Source organism: Zeus faber, assembly GCF_960531495.2.
Source record: "Zeus faber genome assembly, chromosome: 12".
Taxonomy (NCBI): domain Eukaryota; kingdom Metazoa; phylum Chordata; class Actinopteri; order Zeiformes; family Zeidae; genus Zeus; species Zeus faber.
The window spans coordinates 13709646-13736361 of record NC_137196.1 but is presented as its reverse complement, the minus strand read 5'-3'; the positions used below and the strand labels follow the sequence as shown (position 1 = coordinate 13736361).

At 42.8% G+C, this 26716-nt stretch overlaps 2 protein-coding genes across 2 annotated transcripts in view; one reads left to right on the top strand and one right to left on the bottom strand.

The window, feature by feature from the left end:
• The window catches only part of vps4b (vacuolar protein sorting 4 homolog B), a 376929-nt gene that overhangs the window by 323465 nt on the left and 26748 nt on the right, over positions 1-26716 (top strand). The gene's annotated exons all lie outside the window — the stretch shown is intronic.
• The window catches only part of arhgap21b (Rho GTPase activating protein 21b), a gene marked incomplete at its 5' end in the record, with an annotated part of 41628 nt that overhangs the window by 8974 nt on the left and 5938 nt on the right, over positions 1-26716 (bottom strand). Inside the window, 11 exons of the mRNA XM_080011010.1 lie at positions 120-419; positions 522-647; positions 2455-2500; positions 2597-2699; positions 3973-4119; positions 8942-10496; positions 16834-16888; positions 16974-17052; positions 17685-17777; positions 24817-24838; positions 25010-25195. Of these exons, the coding sequence (XP_079867136.1) occupies positions 120-419; positions 522-647; positions 2455-2500; positions 2597-2699; positions 3973-4119; positions 8942-10496; positions 16834-16888; positions 16974-17052; positions 17685-17777; positions 24817-24838; positions 25010-25195 (2712 nt within the window). The remainder of the gene's footprint in view (positions 1-119; positions 420-521; positions 648-2454; positions 2501-2596; positions 2700-3972; positions 4120-8941; positions 10497-16833; positions 16889-16973; positions 17053-17684; positions 17778-24816; positions 24839-25009; positions 25196-26716) is intronic.

Sequence of the window (26716 nt, the reverse complement as noted above, 5' to 3'; positions counted from 1 at the left end):
GCTTATGTTGTCAACAGTTTTTTGACCATCTGTAACTTGATAAACAACTCTATGTTAGCAACATGCAGTACGCGGCGGTGAGAGAAGGAGCGAGCTGGAGGCAGAGCACAGCCACCCACCTCTTCATTGGGGTTGCTGTTCTCCTGGATGACCCTGATCCAGGACAGCATGTGCTCCCGTCCCTCTGCCTGGAAGAGGTACTCGCAGTCCGACGTAGTGAGCCGCAGCACGTTCTTACGCTTTGTGTCGCTGTACGAGATGTCAATCAAGCAGGCTTTAATGCTGATTGGCTGCGGGTCTTCGTCGGAATGTGACGAGGCGTGGGACAGGCCATCTTTTTTGTCTTTGTAGAGGGTGAGAGAGTGGCCACGCAGCACGGCGTACATTTGCTTCCACGACCTCATGCCCCCGCTGACGCGCTACAGGGAGGGGGGAAAGAAACCAAACAAAGTTTATACCTTGCTCTCAAAACACTTTGGTGATATTTAGCGCCGTCGGGCATAGCGGCAGCGTGGGCGCACCTTGTTTTTGTCTGTTCCTAGCTGCCGGAAGGTGAGCCAGCCTTCTTTGGAAGAATCAGCAAAGATATCTGAGGAGGAATCCCTCCGAGATCCAGAGTCATCGGATGACTTGTGTCCATCCAGAGCCTGCAAAGGCAAACAAGACAACACTGATTCCGAATGCTAGACTTAGTATTGACAAATACTTCAGTACCGACCCGATCCATTCAGTGTTTCCCCAAAAAATTTGGCCTGGTAACATACCAAAAAAGCCCCTAACAGACCAGGCGCGCGGGATGGCATAGGCAGGCAGTCTGCAATTTATATTTGTGTTCAAATTTTTGTTTGCTCCGTATTTTCAAGACAAACAGAAACAAAGAATAAAAAATAAGCTGCATTTATTGCAGAAAAATAAGCTGCGTTGCCACTGACCTTCACAAAACATTAGCACGTTATGAAAACAGTGTGAATGATTCATTGCTGCACTTTATCTTCATTGGCTTGCAAATAATGTCACCATTGCATCATGGTACGAACATTTTGCCACAGGAGGCCCATATATTGAAAGCTTCATGCAGAGCCCTAGTGCTCTCCTTGCAGCCTGTCCCTGAGGTCTGTTTTTACCTACCAGAAGTGAAGATTTGTCTTTATTTAGTAAATTCTTAAATTTAAGGATAATAGTAATTTAAAGTGACTGATAGCAGTGGCACTCGCATCGCCAACGATTTCCCAGGCAACGACACAGAAGTTCAGGGCTCCAGACTAGCTTTTGTCACCACCGTCCCAGAACTGTCCCGAAGAACCATTTCAACCGTCCCAAAGAGAATGTAAACCGCCCCAAAACCAAGATGTTGTTTCTTTACTCCATAGCTGTTAGTGGCATAATAAAAACACAAAATGTTGAAGAAATAATCGTATGTATTTTGCTCCATTCAAATAAACAGCTTTAGAACAAAATGTTAGATTTTTATTGAAAGATAAATATAACAAGGCTATAACATGTTAATTGTAATTCAATAAAATTAATATTTTTTTCAATGTAGTTTAATATTTCAATAAAAAAAAAAACATAAATCCATGTGAATGTTTCAGTTAAACTAATGAGGGCTAATGAGCTAGCATTAGCTTTGGCATGGGTTTCCTATTGTTCCCTATGGGCTGGACAGCTAGAACAGCTCACAGAGCTAGTGATTGAGCTGGGGAAGAAGTTACGGAGCAGGAAAACAACTTTGCTGCGCCACAACCCCGCACTTTGCGGCGAAAGCCCTGTATGCAGCTCACCCGACACGGAGAAGCAGGGACAGCATGTCCCATTTCCCGTTTGCAGCGTTAGCCGGAGCTGCTAGCCCCACCATAACAAACAACCGGAGCGCACGTTTGTTACAGTGGCGACGAGAGACAGCACTATGCATGAGTGAGAGGAGGCGGGGCTATGTGAGCGCCGCAACGGTGTGTGTGTGTCTCTCTCAAGTCGCTGTCGAAGAAGAGAGAGTGAGGCGAGCGCAGCTGGTACTGGGAAAAAATATATATACTATACTTCATTATTTTCCTAAATGATGAAAAAAATATATTTGGGGTCATTTTTGGCATTTAAAAAAATAAATATTTTTGGGCCATTTGCCTGGTGGCCCACGCAATTGGGTTAGGGTTAGGGTTAGGGTTAGGGTTAGGGTTAGGGTCAACCCTAACCCTAACCCACGCAGTACAATTGTCACTGCCATTACTTTTACTGAACAGAAAAGACCGAGACCCTTCGTTTAGGTTGGGTGGAACATAATGATTGATGTTATCAGTCCACCCCAACATAAAGTGGCGTAAAGTTTCTATAAGCAAAAATCTACATTGATCTTAAATATACACATACGATTAATCTGAGCTCTTAAAATACTGATTAAACAAGTAAAGCGACGTTACCGGAATATCACTGCACAAAATGATAATGTTAACAGCTCACCTTTCTGAGGACCCTCAGGCTCGGCATGTGCTTACCGGAAGAACGACTGGATACAGAAGAAAATAATCCAATATTAGAGATTGTGCTCGGTTGATCTGTGCGCACGGACGAGGGCCATGTTTGGATGTGGAAGTGCACTCACCCCACCCCCTCCTCCCGGTAGTTGTCCAGACCTTCGTCGTAGGACTTTGACCGCTCCGTTTTAGAGGCCGACTCCGACTCCAGGATGGCATTTCTGAGTGACTCTGGAAAAAGGTCAGACGTTAACACGGTGTGAAGGGTTTGTAATTGGAATGCAAGCCAGGAGCAGGGCATCCGGTACGCTTTGTCTGCAGTCGTGGGCTGAGCAGATTTTAAACTGATACAGGGAAACCATCATTAACGGCATCATGCACATCTTCGACGAGGTGATTCAGCAGCACTGGTTAAAGGAAAACTCTGGTATTTTTAACCTGAGCCTTATTTTTCTATCATGGGGAGTGATCTTTTAATCTTTTAAATTGGTCTTGTATTGAGAGAATAGCTTTGTGGCAATCACATTTGCTCACGATTTCCCCGGTGTGGGGAAGTCAGCCGACGCCAATCACTCGGGTTGACTCCCAATGATCGCGAAAAGACACCACAGTTTTCCCATCATTGCCCAACACGATTAATACAACACATACAAAAACAAAACAAACAACAGGGTTCTATCCAGATATAATACAACGCTCGCCTCAAATTGCGCACAATGGATGTGATGTCAGCACAAACATCAGCTTTGTTCAGCTAATGTCGTGCTAATTATTGATGTTTGTCATCAATGTTTGTTTTCGTAGTCCTATCAAAGAGGAAAAGAAAAATGTGAGAAACCTACCTTCTTACTGATGACATACAGAGGAGTGTTGCTTGACAATAACTGGCTACAACTAGACAGAATTTGCTTGATTTTAGACCTTTTTAACTTGAGCCTATTGATTTGCCTCTGTCGTATTGAGTAACAAAGTAGATTACTAATGTTTGCATCTTACTAAGTGGGTCATTCGATTCACTGGCAATTTTCACTTACTAAAGTGCCAAAAACATTATTGCAGGTGCACACAGGCTAATTATTGGTCATAACACAGCCAGCGGCTCAGCTGCCAAACCATCTGTAGCAATAGCACAGGCAAGTGAAGGAGCAAGAGATGAGCGGGTTTGTAAGTAACTTGTGGGCTCGCTGTAGTTACATGGCTAACATTAGTTATTTCCTAACATTAGTTAGCATGTAGTTCAGAGTTTACCTTGACAACACAACATCATTAGATTAGTGTTCATATGCTTATCGTTGTCTTACTTTCTATATAGAATTATTTTAATGAAACTTCACCTAGTAGCTTGCGGGAAATATACCTATGTAGATGTATCTCTGTTTTTGTATCCACTGAAGCTTAATCTTGAACCCCCCCCCCCAATTTCACGAGTGCAGCCATTCTCAAGAGAATCTGGGTAATAACTGCTGTACTGTATGCCCAGCAGGGCACCCCACAGGGCCCTTACCTTGGTCATGTGACAGTTGGCGCCGAATGGGAGGGCAAGGGGAGGTCGGGCTCGGGGGCTCTGCAGATGGGGCTGGAGGGACAGATATCACCGCAGAAGCTGGAACGGGAGTGGCCTGGCGGTCAACGCTGGGGCTGGCTGGCTCATCTGCAATCACACATATCACATTTACCATACACTCAATAGAGTTTATTCGTTATGTCCGACTTTACCACTATACTGCAAAATGTTGGATTACAACGTAATGCATTTTACTACTTGATTTGTACACACTGGTTAAGATGGTGGATAGTTTTTTGACATGCTCCTCCAGGGAAGAGCATCTGAAGAAAGTTCTCAGTTCTTGAGTGGCCGCTGACTCTTGGCACTCCAGGGTTGGAACAGCTCAGAGTACAAAGCTGCTCTCTACAGCCGAGGGGCTTTTGGAGCTAAATTTAAAAGCAACTGTCCTAGTTCTCCTAGTTCCTGCATGTGCTTTCAAACAGAGCACAGGAAAAGGGTGTTAGCACTGCCCCAAAAATGCCAACTAGACAAACCTTCTAGATTGAATTGTAGGTAGCGTTGCCGCGGTTATCGGTGTTACCAGTGCTACGCGGTGTTCGGGGCGTACACCGATAACATCAGTTGCCCACCGCCCCCACCGTTGTTTTGCTTTTTATTTTATGGTTTTATAGAAACCAAGATAAAAAAATTTAGTTAATTTTCGCACAGACGTTCATCAAATAACCCGTGCTTGACGGGTCCCGATTTGGGACCCGTCCCCCTTCATAATAAGCACCCGCGCCCCGCCCCCTCCCCCCATTGTAAAACGCCCAGTGTTACCGGTAACACTGGTGTTGTCATGAGTTTATTAACCGGTGGGAAAAATTCCTCACCGTGGCAACACTAATTGTAGGTACCGCTGCAGGTAACAACTTTGAAATCTTTCATCTTCATTTACTCTCTGGAAGACAATCACCCAACCCCATGTTTGTTGCATAAGTGCGTTGACCATAAAATAGACAAAACACCAAAAAAACAACAAGTTATAACAAACTCCTAAATTTAGAGAAGTTTTTCTGGCTGAGCGTAAAACTCAAGCAAAAAATGACTGTCATAATATTGATATCGGTGATATCGGTCAAATGCATCCCATGTTCTATTTGCCCATTTTATCCAGTATTTCAATTTTCGGAGTGAAAATAACTTTGGTTCTGTAGATGATCACGTAGTATAAATACCACAGTAGGTAAAGCGCTGCTTAATATGGCAGTCTCTTGAAGTTGCTACTATAAGTCTACAACCATTAATATCAGGTATTTATTTCACACCATTAGGGGGCAAAAGTGAATTTGCAGGGAATTCTCAGCAATCAACTTCTTCCTTAAATACTCCTATTGAGAGAAATCAATCATTTATCAAGAGGACAGAGATAAGTAGTCTCGCTAGTCCAGAATGCAACAGTATGTCAGCCATGTTCTCAGACTTTGTTTTTGTGTCTTTTAGCTGTCCAAGGGTGTCGGAGGTAGCACTGGGTAAGAATTTAAATAGCACACAGGACCAGATCCAGAAGAATGCTCAGAGCATCGCAGAGAAACAACTGCCGCTAGCGCTAAAGTAAAATTTGTTAGATAATAAACCTGGGAATAAGCCGTATGTCGCTGCTACACATTCACTAATGATGTAACAGTGTTCTAGGCTTTGATTCTCCGTAAAAGCCCTGCGCTTTTGCCTACCAAGCAGAAACATATCTAAATAATAAAACATACCCGTTTCTTCAAGGTGCAGATACTGACATTCACACTCTTCGCAGGCTGTACACCAGGCCACCTGGTCCAACCAGAGCCAGGGAACCTGCCTGAGGCCCAACCTGTCCACCAGCAGCATGGTGAAGACACCAACACAGACTCACTCTTGTCCCAGGATCAACATCCAACACAGTCATTTTCTCGCAGGTTCCATCCAATGCATCCAAGCTAGTTTTAAATCGTAGGAAAGAGTTTCCAAAACATTCATAATGAAAATATGTCCGCAAATGAAGTACGTCGGTACAGAAACCTCTCACAGAACGACAGGGCGTAGTCACACAAAACGATCCTCAGCCACGCACCGGCAATGGTCGTTTTCCAGCAAAATAGCTTAAGAAGTATTAAGGCTTTCCAATCCAATAGAAAAAGAATGTTACCCATCTGTAGCCTTGCCTATAAAATGCTTATCTGATGGATAGGTCCGATCTTTGCTGCCATTCAAGCCATGGGAACGCAGGCTGACCTCACATGAGGAGGCCTAAGACCAGCGGCCATTCAAACGAGTCATTGATGGGGACACAGAAGCCTGCTAAATCAGGGCTCTGTTCTCTTGGCCCGGGCACGGGGCCCAGAGTGGTAGCAAAGCAGCATCATCACTGTCACTGCACGCTTTGTGTGCACCTGGCCTCCTAGACCTGCTCACCAGCATTAGTGATACAGACTACGACCAGGGACGGATGCAGGAAGATGCAGTCAGAAACTATACCGGACAACAGAGATGCTCACAAGCCATTTATTGTAAGTCCGAGTCAAGTTTCAATGTTTTGGTCACGAGCCTGAGTCAAGTTTTTAAGTGTCTTATAGTGGTAATAAGCCTTCTATCTGCTGCGTGTCAGATGTTTTTAGACTACTACAGAGCTAGCTATTTATAAGGAATTCACGCACGCACACACACCTCAATGATCACACATTCATCTGTTAGCATATCCGAGTTGATAAGTTATTCCAAACGTTTTCCTCTTCTCTAATGTTTTCTTCATGATCCATGTCAATAGCAAAATATTTCACAATAATAAAATACAAATAATTTTAACAATGAATCTATATAATAGATAAAAATATTGGATAAAATTATGTTTTTATTGTAAAATAATTATAAGAACAAACTGATCGAAAGACATGGAATGAAAAAACGGGCCAATATAACCAATATATACAGTATATATAAATATATATTACATAACACAAGCTACTTCACGTTTCTACGGTCCACAAATATATGCCCAAGTTTTGTCGTACTATCTGTTGGCATTTTTGTGTTTGTTTTGCAAACCATTCTCAATGATTGGGCTTGGATCAATCTCCTGCTCCTTGTCACCTCTGTCTGCAAAAACTATTTCCAATGCCGGTGTAGAAAGTCTCCAATCTCTATCTCCACTTGGCCTTCGACATTTATTTGCAACCATCATGCAGAAAAACTGGCAAAACTAGTGTTACTTTGGACCAACGTCAACACAATCCAAAAGCTGCACATGGCTTGAAGCTGAGGTGGATAGTTATCGAGCTTCTGATTGAATGAGTGTGACATCACTGATTGTGACATCAAAGCAACGTAGTTTGTCAAAAGCAACGCTATCCAATAAAATACACAGCGCATGTAATTTCACCAGGAAGTAATTTAAGTAAGAGAAGCGACACATATCAACGTTGGCGGCAACACACTAGGTTTTAAAGATTGTTCACGAGTCCCAAATCTCGGGTCCGAGTCGAGTATGAAGTCTTTTGAGGACGAGTCTCAAGTCATTTTGTGTGCGACTTAATTGCGACTCGAGTCCCCATCTCTGCCAGACACATCCAGAAAGTACAATCATGGAGGCTTGGAAATGAACCATGATAGTGATTATTTTCTGTTCTTACTGGAAAATGATCTCCAAAATTTAACCCATGAACACTGTTTTTAGAACAAAGGAGACCTTAAAAAGTGCATTGGGCAAGAATTTAGGTAGTTTGAGAAAATTAACTCTGACAAGCTTCAGCGTACATTATCCACTAGCTTGAAAACATCTGCACCGGTCAAACCCGGAGGCAAACATTCAGCTGGCAAAGCCGATACATGACAATATTATAAACAAAATGTATTATCGGCTTTCTTTATAACAGGTATTAAATACAGGTCTTCTCCTTCTTCTTTCGGCTGTTCCCGTTTGGGGTTGTCACAGCGAATCATCTGCCTCAAATACCTTCTGTTCTGCGCATCTTCCTCCCTTACACCAACCGCCTGCATGTCCTCCCTCACCACATCCATAAACCTTCTCCTTGGCCTTCCTCTTTTCCTCTTGCCTGGCAGCTCCATCCTCAGCATCCTTCTCCCAATGTAACTCTCATCAGGTCTAAAACTGCAAAATATTTTACTTACACTGAAAGAATTTGAACTTTATTTTATTTTTTTAAGTGAAACAAAATGTGCAACACATCATAGACTCTAGGAATCTGCATCCTTCTTAGCAAGTGCATACAGATGTAGGATTGCAGCTACTTTTACTTTAAAAATACTTTAATTTAACTCTTACACAAACTTCTCTCCCAAGGGCCAAAGTGAAAGCCTGTGATGCTGTCACTGCCTGTGACCCAGTTCCTCTGTACAGTCTACCTGCAGTGTTCTTTCCCCTCCAAAAAAAGGGTAACTAGATCAGCCATTTGGTAGAGGCAACTTTACAGAAGCACAAAGTGCAGATGTTTTGGTTTTTTGAAGTTTAAACAAAACAATAGTGTCAACTGATAATGTTTACCTTGCCACACAGTAGTTTTTGTGAGGTTCAAATGGCATTATTAACAGCTGATGGACCGTGGGTCAAGCAAGTGTACAATGAGGAATTTAATCATAATAAAAAACATGTATGAAAATGTAAAAAACGTTAAAAAACAGTTTTGCGTGTGTAGTTTGAGGGGAACTACACTTTCAATCGTAAATAATCATCAACATCACTGCCACCACCGCCACTCTGGTCTATGACCATTGATTTAGCTGTACTTGTCTGCCAAGGTCTGTATTCACATTCATAACATGCAATAACGGACTTTCAGATTAAATAAACAAAAAAGCCAGCATTTTTGTGGCTCTGTTATAAGAGGATTGCTACTGTGATCCACAGCAAAGACTTTTAGTTGAATTTACCAGTCATGTTACTACTGGCTGTTGTTGCCATGACAACTCAGAACGGCTAATGTTGCTGCTGACTTACCGATGAATGGAATGGAGTCCAGAGATTCATCTAGGTTGCTGGAGCAGGAGGTCTGCCGTTGCTCCCCAAGGCGGCGCATCTGCATCTCCCGACGTGCATCATTGGGCAACCAGCATGCCGCCACATCTGCTGTGGAGTCTGCACAGTCGTCATTCACAGCCAGGATGTAAGATGGGTGGCGTAGTGGACTGGGTGTCTTTCCAGAAGGTTTTTCCCTCAGAATTACCCCTCCCTCTGTGGGGCTGCGTCCATTGACCTGCTTCTGATGGTCTGGCTGGGATATTTTGAGGATACCGGGCCTCTGCGCTCTCTGCCGTGGTGGGGCAGAGCAGGAAGACAACCTCAGCCCTGCAGCTGCTGCCCCTTTGCCTGCTTCAGCAGGTTGCATGGTGTCAGCCGGCACTCTGCTATGGCCCTGGTGGCCAACATGACAGACATGGTTACCTTTGACTACAGCTCTTTGGTCAGCAAGGGAAGGTTCCAATCTGTCTGAAAGCAGGGGAGAGGAGCGTGTCTGGAGAGCCTCTGGTCCCTTAGTGTAGCGAGTAGGGTTCGCTGCCCCCCTCATGTTGCTTGCACTATATGCAGTGGAGGGCCTGTAGACAGCTTGTCTGGGAATTGATTGCCTGCTGGGTCTAGTACCTTGGTCTGCCCGTCCATACCCCCCTCTCCTGTCCATCGGCCTTACCAGCTCAGCCGGATCAACATAGTCCATGGAGTGTGCCCGGGCTTTGTGCATGAGACCATCTTGAGACGCGCTGCGAGGTGTCCAGTTCCGGGCGGGAGCCATCCTCTCCGACGCGCCCATGCGGTCTTGAGAGGCACTACGTGGCGGAATTTGAAAGTGAGGTGGAGGTCCGTGGTAGGAGCGGTCATGGGAGGTACTTCTACGGCGCACCCCTTTGGAGCCCATGCCTCCCCGAGGAATGTGGTGGGATGTGCTAAAGGCGCCGTGACTGGCAGCTCTGAGGCTGTCCAGCCTTTCCTGGATAGTCCGGCTGGCATGCGAATGGATACCTTTGTTGTCAATGTACTCCCTGTAGGTTTGGTAGGTCCGCCAGTCAATGTTTTGGTGGTTGACTGGGTAATGAGGTGGCAAAGGGTAAGGAACCATCCCCGCCCCTGCCGGGTAGACATCAGCTTTCCATGGCACAGGGTATTGGGCAACTGATCCAGGCCGACCCCGGGAGAAGACAGGGTCTACATAATCTATTCTATGCGCAGGACCCATGCGGCCCATATGAGCTGAGTCAGGAGGTACCACCACGGTCCTCAGACTGTCATTGCGCATACAAACAGCCATCTGGCTTTTTGGATATGACTGGGGAGGCAGCAATGGAGGCACAGGGATCTCCTTGCGGTATCCAAGGTCCGAAGGTGTCACTGTCCCTCTGCATGCCTGCCCCCCTGCTTGGGATTGTATGTCTGTGGCCTGGGCCATGCCCGAGGGCTTACAGTCTACTCTGGGGTAGCATATAGGGGGTGGGATAGGTATGTGACGGGCATTTCCACTGTAGGCGCTATAACCACGGAGGTAGGCATCCTGGGAGTAGGCCTAAGGACAGAGTGAAAGTAGTGTCATAATAAGCACAGGCACATTTACAATGGACCGTACAATGGATGAAATAGAGGTGTAGCTCATGACTTTGACATTGTTTTTTTCAATTAAAAATGTAAGTGCACCAGTATAGACTTTTGAAGCAACCATGCATTGTCTTGACTGCTGTTCTGGTATAACTAAATGGAATGGACATTCTACAATGTGCTATAAAAAGCTAAGAGAGAAGACTAACTTGAAATTATAAATACTACTGTGTGCGTGGCCAGTGCATATTTCAACACGTGTGTGTGTGTGTGTGTGTGTGTGTGTGTGTGTGTGTGTGTGTGTGTGTGTGTGTGTGTGTGTGTGTGTGTGTGTGTGTGTGTGTGTGTGTGTGTGTGTGTGTGTGTGTGTGTGTGTGTGTGTGTGTGTGTGTGTGTGGAGGCGTAAGCAGTTCAGAGGTGTCAGTGGTGCTCATCTGCTCCTTTTTTAGTTCTTATGGTAGCATTTATAGTGCCTGGCAGAACACAGAACATCAACGGATAGGAAGAAGGAAATATTCCTCTCTCTCCTCACTGATTGCCACAAGTAACAAGATTACATAATACATAAATGTCCCTAAAAAGTGAAATTCCCAATATTAAAATACCTGGTTATGTGTGTGTTACAGGAAAAACAAATAATGGTTTGCAGTTATATGGCAACATGTAGCCACGCTGCAAACACCATTAAAGGAATGAACAACATGTTTATTCTCTTCTCAATACTAATCCATAGACATAAACTGTCAAGATCAACTACCCACCAGTGATTGGTACTGATAAGGAAATGGTTAAGATATAATACACTGAATATACAAAGTTAATTTTATCATGCAAGATTGGACATTAACAGTGTATGATATGATTGATGATAGTATGATTGTACCCACCTCCAGCTGGACAGAATGTGATCTCAGAAAGACAGACAGTGGAGGATGGCCCCCATTGACAGCCATAGTGTTGAATTTAACCCCTGTGATCATCCTCAACGGTTATGTAGGCTATAGAATTTTAGGTTTGAAGGAAAAAAAAAATCCTTTGGTACCCAGGCCACAGGCCAGTGAGGCGGACAGTACTGCAATTCCATTTTGTGTGGCTTGCCTTCCTCTGTTGCACGTACAACGCAGAGAAGCCAAGCTAACTGGACTTTGACCATATTATCTGGTGTCAAATTTCAACCCTACATAAAACTGTAATCTCTGCTAGTGTCTGTCCCTCCCTTTGTATACATGACTTTACGGCTGGAGGGTTCAGGGGTCAGTGCCATTTATAAAATAAATGAGCCGTGGCATGGGGGGGTGAAAATGGAGCAAAGCTCAACCGGGATGCCAGCTCTCCCAATCAAACAGGTATTGCAGGCACTGTGCATCAGCCATTAAAATAGGCTACATGTATGAATCCATAGCACAGAGCAGGATTAGAAATTTAACACTAGTTAGAAGCCATTAGTTAAAAAGGCTCTGAGGTAGAGTGCGATTGGAGGGGGGAAAAATGGAAAATAATATTATCTCCAACGGTGGCAACATGCGTAACAGATGCAAACAGACAAATCACAACATGTCATCATATAGTGGCTTACAAGCCTGTTTGCTTACCAGATCAGTGGTTTCCAGAGAAAAAGGCTGTCGTTAGAGGGAGGGAAAACGAGCATGGTAAGAAACCAGGAGAGAGAGAGAGAGAGAGAGAGAGAGAGAGAGAGAGAGAGAGAGAGAGAGAGAGTGGAAGAGAAGGGAGAGGCTAGCGGAACCAAACATGCACGTTGTGAGGGAAAGAACAGCCTGACAGAGGAATCAAAGTGGAAAGCGGGCACGGCTATGCCTGGTCGCGGTGCGCTAAAAATACACCGGAGTCACGGGAGCGGTGCGGGCTACGGCAGGAGACGATGGGGAGATGTGGCAGGGTCGACCACGCTAGCGGTGCCACCCGCTTGTGCCAGTCTGCCCGGGGCGAGACGGCAGGAGCAGCAGCCTGCCACCCGCGCTGCTGTTAAGACTCCATCTCTCGGTTCCCTCTGTCAGCAGCCAGAACACGGTGCTTCCTCCGCTCTGCCTCTTCCTCTGCTATCGCTCACATGACAGCGGCAGCAGCCGCTGATTATACATTCAGTTCAGATGTTTCTGCTTCCCCCTCCCACTCCCTCCCCTCCACTCACTCTCCTTCAGCATCAACCTGTTCAAAACACAATGCTCAGCTGACCGAGGCTGCTTTCAGAGCTGTTCCCTTCCCTTCTTCGTTGTGTATTTTCTTCTGCCTCTCCCGCTCACACACACACACACACACACACACACACACACACACAAACACCCCCTCCTCCCCTCCTCCCCCAAGAGTGTTCCCTCTGTATCTTTGCTAAGCAACTGCTGTCTGTCTCTAAGCACTTGCTGTGTGCTGCCTCAGCCCCCTACAGTGTAATTTCACCGTGATAGCATCAATGATAATCCTCTCATTCTGAATACATCACTAGCTACACCGATTTTTGTATTTTTCTTTTTTTATGGGGGATGGGGGACGGACTAAATCTGACCAGTGGCTGCTAGTGCAACAGATGTGCAACACAGATTCGGCTTTAGCATTGATTGGATGAGGAAGCAGAGGGGTAAGATGAGGAGGAACTAACAGGGTAGGTTGGTGGGTGGCAGCCAATGGGAAATGAGACAGTGGAAAAGGTAGGGCTGTCAGAGGATGTAGGTTAGATGGGTAAATGTGTTTTAGTTTTTACACTATAAAAACAAATAGTGGGGGAAAAAAAACTGGACTGTTGAGAAATGACCACAAGCTTCCTTCAGTCATTGGTGTTGGGTACTTGGGCAGATGGAATTGATTATAATCAAATGACACATTGATTTTCCATTCCAGGAAAGTATTCAGGAAGCTACATACATAGTAGGCTCCCAAGCGAGGAGGTCAATTTTACATCGAGTCAATTATGGTGATTCACCACAGCCATTAATGGTCCACAAGGGAAGAGATTTGGCCAAGCTCATAACCCAAGTCTGTCATAATATTACTCATTATAAATAGTCTGTCAGATAATAAAAATGATATGGACAGGGTGCTCAATGTGATTTGTTATGCTATTGGAATGGAGAATCGCCTCAGTCTACCTTGATCCTGCAGAATGTTTTTGCCAGTCATCAGAAACTGACAGCAGCTTGCATGAAAACTTAAGGATTTGAGAAATGCAAACAGGTAACAGAGAGTGTCTAGTTACTGTGTCGAGTTCACATAGTTTAAGAGAAAAGCAAAAACCAATCAGGGAGAATACCAAAAACAACCTTGCAACAGTATGCGGTGAGGGGAGATGAACAAAGAATCCTATGTATCCTACTCATAGTGTATACAATTTGGTGTGAGAACATTTGCAATACAAATATTCTAATACAAATGTTGTTTAAGATCAAGGAATTATTGAAAAAGCAAAACTTATTTTTAATATTTATGTAATTATTCTTATAAAAAAATTATATTAAGACTATTTCCCAACTTGTTATCTTAATATCTTTGGTATTGAAAGATGAAAGAACCCTTTGAATCCATCTGGCCAAGGGTTGAATAGTCGAGTTAACTAAATACTTAATTACGATTACTAGTTATTTGGTAAATAAAGAGCATCTAATTGACGGTATGGTCAATCAATTAAACACCTTTCTAACAGGCAGAACCACTATATTAAATCCTCATCGGAACACTGACTTTTAATGGTCATATAGTTTCTAGCATTATATTGTTAACTGCCATTTACAATGCTATAATACAAGAAACCAACACCAGATACGTTATTAACTGGAAGAATAATACTTATTAAGGGTGCTCCGATCTGGATTTTTGGGGCCAAACAACGATAGCTGGAAGAAGTATTGGCCGATACCAATTACGGGGCCTATTTGATGCCTTCTATTTAACGTGTAGCATTATTTATTTATTCAAAGGGGACCTATTATGCAAATGACCATTATTTTGTTTCTCGGTGCTTGTGCACAAACATTTGGGTCTCTGATTGGCCTACTAACACAAACTGTGAAATAAAGACAACTCTGTAATTTATTTGCGAGCTGTCCGTTTCAGAAAACATGTCCTAAAACGAGCCTATTTAGCTTTGCTGCCCTGTTTATTCTAAATGGAACCATCGCCCATCTGAGGAACTCCACCCACGGCTCAGGTGCGACCGGACCAGCTAGCATTGAAGCTTAGAGCTACATGGGAAGTGCTCTGTTGTTGGCTACAGAGCCCGCCACAAATATTTCTAAAAGAAAGAGGAATTAATACCAACTGTCTGTGACAAAACTGCAAACGAGGGAAATGTAAGTAGTTGCTGTGTGTTTTTTTCTTTGTGTGTGTCCACTGACTGTACATGTAGCTAGATTTAGGAAAATTTGCGTCTTGTGCCTTTCCACACATTCCATGATAATGCCGGGATAGATGGGGCAAGGGACAGTCCAGCAGAAGTTACCCAGTGTCCCGGTCCGCCCCCCCCCCCCCCCCCCGCGCCGGAGAGCGACAGACGGAGTCGCACAGACTCATTCATTTGCACCCACAAAGAGGATGTATGTGGATGTAGCACGCTAATAAAAATAAATATGCCTATGGAATAAAGCCTGAAATAAATAAACAAGGCAATAAATATATAAATTAGTAAATATACGCCTAACAGACCAAACGGAGATAAAAAGACCCGTCTCCATAGACTGGACGTGTTTAAGTGTCTCGTCTTTGCAGCCGCGGTTCGGACACACCATTTTTCCTGAATGTTTTTTTTCTTTCTGAAAACAAATCATTTTAAAGTATTCTTCTTCTTCTTTCGGCTGCTCCCGTTAGGGCTCCCCACAGCGGATCATCTGCCTCCAATACGTTCTGTTCTGCGCATCTTCCTCCCTTACACCAACCGCCTGCATGTCCTCCCTCACCACATCCATAAACCTTCTCTTTGGCCTTCCTCTTTTCCTCCTGCCTGGCAGCTCCAACCTCAGCATCAAGTATTTGTACAAAATAAATATTTGTGAAAACGCACTATTTGTGCTAGCGTATTCCGATTAGACTACCAATGTTACGGCTTCCATTCACAACACAGCCATCCCGGCATTTTCCCAGAAATGTTACTCGGTCGTGAGGTGGGAAATGTCCGGAACAGATTTCCCGGAATATTCATCCCTACTCCGACACATGACCCTATGCAAGAACGGTTCCGGAACATTGCTGGGAAGGAGTGCATATGTGAAAGGTGCTTAAAAAGACATACTTAAAAAATACAACAGTAACAAATAAAGAGGGATAATTTTTATTTATTTTGTTTTATAAAATACTAATTTCATTTTAGATTTGTTAAATAAACGTGTGCATACTATGCCATAAAGGACTGGACAGAGCACCAGAAGCTTTTTATGATAATCATTTGTGTTACGGCTATTTGAGTTAATTATATAAAAGGTTCAAACTGATTTTATATAAGTTATTCTAGAAAATATTTATTTTGTTATCATACACTCTATTTTATTAATACACATTCATTTTAATATCAATTATCGGGATTTTTTTTTGTCCCCCAAAATTGGTATCAGTGACAAAAATTCCATATCGGTCGGCCCTAAACATAAACTGACACCATTCAAATCTATTGGCTCAAACTCTTGGAGCCTGCCTCAGGTGTGCAACCTGCGAAGCTGTCACATGCACTAAAACACATCTGACGTTCATTTAATTATGCATAAGGACAGAAGGTCAGACAGAGAGAAAGACCAGCATAGAGTTCACTGCACAAGGTAAATGCTTTATAGTTACGTATCCTCGAGGGACAGGTGGATGGTGCAGGATGTATGCATGAATGTGAATGAATGTATGTGGACGCTATAATGTGTTCAGCAAGGGAAATCTGACTGAATGAGTGCAAAGCGTGTCTCCCTACAGGGACTATAATGGCACATTGTATCAGAATAATAAACTTTCTAAACAAACATTTGCCCTCCATTAACCATATGACCTCCCTGTGACCCATTTTATTTACATCACAGAGTTCATCTGTAATGTTTAATGAGTAAGTGTGCTCCAAGCCACTCCAATGAGGACATCTCCTCATGACGCTACATGGTCGTTATGGAGGACAATCTGTTCTGGCCTGGTTAGGAGGCCCAGATAGAACTCTGAAGGGATGGATCACACCCTGCCGTCCCAACAGCACACCCAGAACTAGAGCAGCATTCTGACACTCAATCACATGCATTACGGAAGGAGAGAGAGACACAGCCTCCCTTGTTTTGCAGACCATGAAAACAGGAAGTGAAACCCTATCAGACTTGAGGGCTGTTAAAGAAACTCACCAGCTGAAGTATGTCCTCATCCTTTGGCATCACACAGAGTTCAAGAATAGATTCACTGTAAGCCAACAAAATACACTCATTGAATTTATTTCAGGCAGAATACACCAGTCAACAATGTTCGGGGGAATTTGCAAACTCACCTATCTTGGATAAAAGCTATGACATCAGAATACGTTTTCCCGATGATACTTAGTCCATTCACCTTCACTAGTCTGTCTCCTGTGGGAAATAAAAACAATAGGTGATGAGTAGTTGTGATCAGCTTGTCTGACACCTGACTGAAATGGGCTAATAGAGAATATTCCCAGTACAAAAATCCAATATCAAGAACCATGTGTCACACTGTGACACCCACTGGTGTGGGTGTTTGGGTGTCAGTTGAGCCACCAGGACGTTTTATGTTAACTACATCGGTAGAAGCCATGCAAAATGTCATTGTACCCGAGTATAATGACAATAAAGATCATTAAATTAAATTAATATGAAACATCAGATATTGAATAAAAGCAACTTGAGTATTTTCTGCTTTTTGACAATTGAGCATTTCCACCCCCCCTAAGGGCTTCTAAACATACTGTGTAAGTTCATGGTATTAAGTAAAAGCGGAGTGGATAGGTACTTGGCATCAGCCGGTTTAGATTTCCGAACTAATCTCAATTGTGAAAAAGTGGTACGGGTAGCGAGTCTTCAACAGGTAAAAGTGATAAATAGAGAATCGGTCATTGGGTTTACAATCATGGAGTGGCTTGGGTTTATCAGTGCTGAGACAAAACATTAAAATCATTGGTGATGTGAGTTCCTGGTAGACAGGGCTGTCATACACAATAAGCTTTGGTTAGAGATTGATGAACCTGTGCAGAGGCCTGCGCCGTGAGCTGGTCCCCCTTCCTTCACTTGCTTCACGAAGATGGTGTCCATTGGTTCTAGCCTATTCCGTGGTCTCCCTGGAAAAAATAAAAATAAAAAAATTTAAATAAAAAGCAGTTTTGGGCCTTAGTTACCGACACATGTCTAGCCTAAAGGAATGCAGTTCGACCAACATGTTTTTTTCATCTCATCCATCTAGCTTGAAATAAATCTGTGCTAAATCAGAAATGGGTAGATAATTGTTTACAAAATGTCTCTGTCACCAACAAGAACTATCATAAATATAGCTGCAGGCAGCAATATGCAGGGCCCAGGGTAGTTGGCCCTTCGTTAAAGTTCAATGGACGAGTGTTCTTTTGTCTCTGCTCCGGTGTATTTGTGACGACAGAAGTTCACTTGTTATGGTTACAGTGTAATTCTATAATCAGGCGGTGTTTGCGGCTGTAGGTGGGTTTCCTACACTGCAACTCAGGGCGGTTATAATTCTGAAATAAGGCTGCATGGTTATGGCTGAAATGATAATCAAGATTATTTTAGTTGACTGTGAGCATGAATATTTATCCTGATTATTAATCCACTTTGGGGAACAGAATTATTTTATGGCACTTTGTAAATCAACAGAAAACTGCCCTCACAGTAGTAATGTATTATCAAACCTATAAATAAATAAAATAAGGTAAGTGGTTTAACTGTTTTGCCCACTACACACTCAATTGCGTGTAGTGGGCAAAACATTTTTGTTGTAATTGTAACAAATCTTTGAGGCAAAACACAAAAATAATGCAAAGATTTCAAAACTCAAAAAAATACATGTTCCTTATATTATGTAATTGCTCATGGTTATTGTTACTTGTTGGGTTCATATATGTGCGGACTATTGCGCCCAATTCTGAACATAAGATTGTGCTACAGGGCATAATATTAACTATATTCAAGTCTGTATTCATCAGGATTCAGTGTATAAATAATTTGTTAAGTATTTAATGAACATGTTGCATACAGAGAAGATGTGGCTTGATTTTGCCACATATTAATAGAACCATAAACACAGTTGGCGAATAAATCTTGCAGGGTGGAAAACAACATTTAAACATGTCACTCATGAGTTTGAACCAGACATAGCAGCTTGACTATAACGACCAAAACGTCTATTGATGGCCAGAGCGAGTAGTAAGTAAAGTAGTAGTAAGGTAAAGAATAGTAAATAGTGAAAATCAAGAGGATGCAGAGTGAATGTGCATTAAAGCTAATGAGAGAACAAGTGAGGTTTGTTCCGAGATGCATTATGTGAATTACCACCGTGCCAGCTAAAGACTTTTTGGCCTATGCCTTCCCACTTTACAACTGTTCTGAATAGAAGTGCTAATTAATTGGCGGAGAGAAAGAAACTCCCAATAGTGGGAGATTGTTTGGATATAGGAGTTGGAAGAATACCATTAAAGAGGAAAACCTGTTTGCTCATGCTTCTGCTGTCTCCTAGCAGCTGCAAGGCTTCAGAAAAAAAAGGAAGACGGTAGAAAAACAGCACAAGCAAACTGAGGTGGTTAGCTCAGCTGCACAACGCCTCTACTCCCCTTGCCCTAGCAGAAGCCAATTTAACAGTCAAACTCAACTTGTTTCAAACGAGTAAACGTTATGGTGTTCAGGTAGAACATAATAATGCAGAGAACACAGTGAATGAGTCCCAGCAGCGAGCAGCAGGTGAAAATAGAAAGAAATCTATTAAAAAGTGGCATATACTTCTCATTGTGGTGACCACAATGTCAATATAGTGAGGATTTTATTCACGGTAGGTTATTAAAATGCAATTACTACGGGCAGCAATTTGTTTGAAGAGAGAGGGAAAATATACATGAATAAAAAATTATGTAGGAAATGTCCCATGTATTTTGAGGCCTTTAGTGACTGAGGACTCAAGAAGAGGGTATGAGTTTAGTCTATTAAGATTAGTTGTTGCGTCCTGCACCATATTTAATGCCAATAATAATGCTATATAACGGAAAGAAAAATAGTGCACTCGCACACAACTACATCATCCGTTTCCCCTCTGACACACATAGCATTACACAGTCATGTCCATGGAAATAAGATTATGTAATAATGCATCAGGAGTCCTGTGCCCTTCCAATATGAACACAACTGAAGCATTATGTCCTGCTCCCTCTGGTGGCACACTGCAAAACTACATATCCACTGCCACATCACTGCTGCCTGAATTGTATATCTAGAATGGAAATCTGAAAATGTATCCTTGTTCCTTTCGAGGCACCAATATCTCTGCCCAATTTGCAATGAAACAGCATGTCAAGCATTTCTTAGCATTTCTGGTCATTACACATCTGAATGTGTTGAGATTTGGACTCTTCATAAACTTCTGTATTTATTACCGTATAATTGAGAATATCTAATGGTATTTTGGGTCTTAAGTGTTTTTATTTCCTCAATGATTTTATGAGCTATAATGTGTATGGTGAATTCTAAATCAATTGTGAATTTCTTGTTAGTGTCCCAATATCTTGAGAGATCTGTCTCATGTCAGCAACTTCTACAGCCTTCATCCTAAACCTGGACCAAAACCACAAAGCATGTGGACATTGAATACACATACCAACGGATAAATACATCAGGTACAATTTAAAGCTGTGATTTCCAAAGGTGTACCAACCTAACTAACACGATGAGGAAACTGAACATAGAACAAATGGTCAAAACAGCACCTAAATCACCAGTTCGTCACCCATGAGTTGTGATAAAAGCGCTTTGTCTAAGGAAGCTGGGGCCTCTAATGCAATAACATAATTTAGCGCGATCCTGAGCAGTAGCCAGGCCAGTTTTGGACTGCGACCATCACAGGTTGTTGTTTTCCTCTCCACTTTCGTAGCAAACAAGTCTCTCTGTCAAACACTATGCAACTGGCAGAATTATTTAATAGACTTCCCCTTAGTCAGGCACAGGCACGGAGAAGGTCCAGACCAGAACTCTCTCTACCGGAGTATTTCAGATTTAGAGGATATTACATGTATCCTATCGTGTATATTCCAAGGGCAGGTCCGTTAAGTTAGTTTTGTTTGGTAGAATTCACACAACTAGTTTCAAAGTCAAATTGTGAAAAGCAGAAAGGCCATGAAATTATTAGTTTATGGAGTCCATACACTAACATGTACACTGCACCACTGAAACAGCCACTCTTGTATTGTTGTCCACTGCGGATAATAACATATTCCAGGCCTGGTAGCACACATAGGAAAAACTAAACAGACATGTAATGACAAACTTGCATGACTTGATTCTGTCAGATGGTGCAGCAGGAAGTCTGCAATTGATATTTGAACTACCTTGTCGTAGTAGTGCTGAGTGATATCATGGGGGTTCTTGGGTTTTTTGTTTTATTTTGAATGTGCCATACTGACTGACTACTGATTGAAATGGTTTTGAATACATTTTAATTTTTAGTTAATTAACTACCATTGCTTGATACTGTTGGAAGAGGATGAAATATAACTACTAGTAAAAGCTGGGTGATGCAAAACCCGCTCATGGCTGCTTAATTTCTATTTAGCCAACATGCATCATATTATAACCGTATACCTATTAGAATAACTTTTTTTTTTTTAAGAACTGTGGTTTTAACATTTTATTTCTCTATACACATTTATGCATATTGTTATGGCAGGTGGTGTAGCAAGCCCACACCAGAGTTACATAAGATTAAAACTCTAGCTAGAAACCTATCTTTTACAGACCAAACTAAAGAACAATTTCCATCAATTCTAGTTGGCGAGCTAGCCACCCCATTCCAAATCACAAAAATACTGTATTCACTCAGCTAGCACACTGTAAATATTGATACCAGCAGTAGGCTACAGTTTGCAAACATTTCTGATTGCCTTGAGAAACTAATTAAATGCACCAAAAGCTTGTACAACACACAAAATGCTTCCCCACAACCATGTTAAACAATGCCCATTGTTTAACGACTGCTCTTGTCGTTTGTGTATACTGTACATCACCCCGCCGCCCAATGCAGGTCTTTCAGTTCTGGGTTCAATGGATCATGCGTCGCAGGTTTTTTGAAGGCTTACTTCCAAACATACCCATAGAGCTTTTCCAGAACAGCGCCGCACAGAGGCTCACAATCGTATGGCAATGGTTATTGATTTAAGATAAATGGTCATTTGACTAAACTTTTGGCCCAGCAGGACTTCATGTTTGCAGACCTGCCAAACCTTGGTTAAATAGTTTGAGTACCATAACAGTGTAACAGGGAGTCTGTGGCGTTAGTTACTGCAGCTAAACGACTCCCTCAGTTATTCACATCATAGCCGCCTCGTAACAAGGCCAATCACATCGTATGTGAGCTACTACGGCTAACTATATATACCAATTTATCTCTTTAGGATATACCCCTTAAAATGCATCATCTTGTAAAGTAACAAGTACAGTACATGAGCAGTATCAGCCGTGTAAATTTGACCGGCACAGAATCGGAAAATATATCAGACACAGATCAGCCTGTGAAAACGGACCAATTTCGGTCACCGGCTGATCAATAGGTGCATCTCACGTTTTATATGTTAACATTACAGTCACAATTTTGTGCTACACACACTACTCACAAAAAGTTAGGGATATTTGGCTTTCGGGTGAATTTTATGGAAAATGTAAAAAGTTCACGCTACAGTGATCTTATATCATGACAGTAGGGCATTTAAGTAGAAGCATGAAATGGTGATTTCCTCATCTCAAACAATTTATTGAAACAAAAGCCAACAACAGTGGTGGGTTTACCACAACAAAAAAAGTCAATGTCTCAATAACTTGTCATGTGCCCTTGAGCATCAATTACAGCTTGACAACGACATCTCACGCTGTTCACAAGTCGACTTATTGTCTGCTGAGGCCTGGCCCCCCACTCTTCTTGAAGGGCGGCCCTCAGGTCATTGAGGTTCTGGGGCACAGAGTGACCAGCCTCTACACGGCAACTCAGCTGATCCCATAGGTTTTCTATGGGATTGAGGTCTGGAGAAAGTGCAGGCCACTCCATTTGAGGTGCCCCAGTCTCCAGCAGCCGTTCCCTAATGATGCGACCTCCATGAGCTGGAGCATTGTCGTCCATGAAGATGAAATGAGGCCTGTGTTGTTCATGCAGGGGCACAATGACTGGATTAATGATGTTGTTCAGGTAGTATGGGCTTGTCACTGTACCATTCACAAAGTGTAGGGCAGTCTGTATTGACTAGACACACCTGCCCACACTGTAACACCACCACCACCAAAGGCTCGTCTGGTGACACCAGTGGCTGATGCATAGCGCTCTCCTTGACGTGTCCAACATCGTTGGCGGCCATCATTTCTGCTCAACGTGAATCGACTTTCATCAGAGAACAGCACTGAGGCCCACTGGTGCCTCGTCCAGCGTAAATGCTCCCTGGTCAGGTACCCTTGCAGGTCGTCTAGCACGCAGGCCACGCTGATGTAAATGGTTTTGAATGGTCTGACGTGACACTTGGGTACCTCTCACCTCCCTTAAATGTGCCTGGAGTTGAGTGGCATTCATCATCCGGTTCCGCAGGGCACTGTTCACAATGAAGCGGTCATCAGTGTGGGATGTGGCCAAAGGACATCCACTTCTATGCCTTTCTGTGACTCTTCTAATGTCTCTGTATCTCTGTTGCAACCTGCTGATGACACTCTGTGACACTCTATGCTCAGTGGCCACTTCCCTCTGAGAACATCCTGTTTGCCGCCTCCCAATGGCGAGGTACTGTTGATCAGTTGTTAGGCGTCGTCTTGGTCTCATGATGTCAAAATGTGAACAGCATGATGAAGAGGACTGTTTAAATACCAATTCTAATTGAACCAGGAAATGTATTGGTCGATTCATGGATCAAACACCGGTTGTGAATTTTGCCGTTCAGCTCCTTGTTAGAGAACAGCAAGTTGTGCAAAAAGTACTGAAACATTGAACAGTTGGACATGTGCATTCAAAAGTTTAGAGAAGGTCAAATTAAGTTCACCTGTAAAGGTTATAGTGCATTTTAGGTTCATCCTGATATTTCACCTGAAAGCCGAATATCCATAACATTTTGTGAGTAGTGTATATATATAGTTTCAGCTGGCATTTCTTACCTGCGTATTTTGACTAAGAATTGCGTAGTTGGTACACAAAATGTGTGCAGGTATGCAGGTCTGTGTTGGCCAATAGGGCAAACTGTGAGATGGAATGGTTAGTCTGGTCAAAAGTGTATCTGGAGTGATGAATTCAGACCAAGTCAGTACAATGTCGATACCCGAATTAAACTCTTGAGGTTGTGTTCCCCTACATTTAAAATAGTTTATTACTACCCTGCGTGTCTCAGAGTCTTCCTTCTTCCAAGACCTTAACTTATTTTCACAGCAAAAGGAATGTCTGTCCACAAGTTGTTTACCTCTGAAATGGACAGTGAGATCAGTTACTCCTACCTTTTCCTAGACAACAACATTAACATAGAATCCAGGGGCTATGATAATTATTTATTTATAGTTGAAAGAGTCCAAGTGACTGTGATCCCCCCTGTGGTCAAGATGGGCTGCTCAGACTAAACAAATGGTTGAACACACAAACGTGCTGCGAGGAGAACACCTCACTGTCACAGTCATTAATCATTGACAAAAGCGGACAGGACTCTTTTTGCCATGTTTTGAGAAGTACAGTATATTGTCTGTTTCGGCAATATTGTCATTGACATTATCTTCTTTACAAGAGGACCAACAAACAGCCGCATCAGGCTTAAGGGGACTGGGAGAGTCACATAAGCACAATCCATTAAAAACTGAAACCACCTATTTAGGATAAGCTTTCTGTGGTGAGGGAGTGAAGCAGAGACAAAATACAGTGGTGCTCTATGAAAGAGAAGGTCAGTGCAGGACAGAAACAGGTGCTGCTGAACAAACTCTTTCATGCCTCCACAAAGGTCAGTGACACACAGGGGCTACATTGTTCTCCACGCATAAGGAAGTAAAAAAAAGAGCCAAAGAGCTGATGGATTAAGAGTCATTATAAGCTGGAAGCACTGCTCTGAGTGAGCAGAGCTGCAGGGTAGACACCAAGAGGTACAGCTGCGGTTTTCTGCTTACCTCGGCGGCCATGATCTTCTTCCTGTAAAGAAGAATAAAACAGATGTTCATATGAGTTCATTTTCCTGAGACATGGTATTCAGCACACAAGTATTAACTCAGTATTATCTCAAAGGCAAAGCAAACAATATTCAGGTAACCCTAACTCGGAGCTAAGTTTCTGAGAAGTTAATCTGGTGGTGGCCGGTTTTACCGGGAAGGCTGGGTGCACAGTCGACTCCGGTGGGTAGACAATGAAGTGGCGCAGGGTAAAGCCAAAGCCTTGTGAAGTGCGATGTAGACGCACAGTTTTGGGGCCCGGCCAAGAAAATGGCTCATCGTCTGCTGGGTACAACACTGCAGGAGAATTAACCAGGTCGTCCCACTCCGGAGAGTCATCCTGCAAGTGGAGGAAAATAACGTATAAAATGAAATAATGTATAAAATACATAAACCAAAAACATAACGAAAGACCTGTCTTTGATATTATTGAAACACAAGTGCAATAAAAGAAATATATACTAAACAACAAATAAACCACATGGATGTAAACGTTTGGAAATTCCCAATGGCTTTTTAGTGGTTGGAAAACATACAAGGTAAGAATTTAATTTTTAAAAGAAAAGAAAAAAAAAAACGATTAGTCAGGGTTTGTTTCTACAAAATACCAGTGCAGAAAGAAAATGTTTTGTCTGTCTCTCATAAAAGTTGGTCCTGCTCTGCAAGATAACAGGCTCTTACACATTACTGCCTCCAGTGTTAACAGTTGAGCCACGGTGTCCCATTCCCACAGTTTTAGTGTAGAGTTAAAGCACCCGGGGCCTTTAACACCCACCCCTTTATTTACAGGCTATTTATAGCCTCACACCTATGTGGTAGCATGTGTGCCAGAGTCCATCCCTATCCCCCATTCCACATCCACATCTCGCATTCCCAGTTACAGTTCCACTTTGAGGGAAGTCTGTTCAAACAGTGCTGGACTTTTACACAAGTTAAACAACGATTTTCCCTCACCCCCTCTCAACTTAACACTCCTCCCCTTCTCTCCGCTGACCCAGAGGGAGAGGAATGTGATGAGCTTGCATTCCCACTTGCCCTGCCTTGAGAGACGGACTGAGTAAAACTGCCAGAAAATGGGAGTATGGCACCTGCCCGTGTGGACACAAAAGTGGACACGTTGACAAAACTTATGAAGTTAAATCAGATAAGCAGGAGTAATTCACAGCATAGTATTCAAAAACAAATTTGATTACACAAGATGCTGCTCACAACTACTGACAAAGAGAAGAGGTTTGAGTATGTATAAGAGATGGGACCAATCCGATCCAATATCGGTATCGGATGCTCATATTGGATGCCGACGTCATTGGACAAACCGTCACGGATTGAAGCGGCCATTCAGCCGTGTTGCCCCTTAAAATGTCATGATTCCGATGTATATAGGATGCGCCGCCATAGAACAACTAGGAGTTGTAGTGCCATCCGTGCAGTGCCACACTGAAAATTATCACCGGATGAGGATTAAAAAGTACAGATACGTCCTAGGGCTCGCTGGTCGCGTCTGGTTTAAAACCAAAATAATCCTATGTCAACGTCGCCGCCACATTGGAACGGTTAAGACTGACCTATAAATAAATACAACAGGGGAGCTGTGTTTTTTATTTTTATTTTATACAAACACTGAAAATTTACATTGCTTAACCGATACATTTTTATATTCAAAGGGTGTATAACGATCTACGTGCAGGAGAACAAAGTTTTAGAAATGTCTGTCCCCCCACAGACACAGACTTTGACATATGATTCAAAGGTCCAGATCCAGTTCTTCATCTTCAAAATATTCACTTTGAAAACCTACACCTGTTTGTATGTGACGGTAAAATGTTAAGTATGTGAAGCCTAATTTACATCTAGTTCAAAT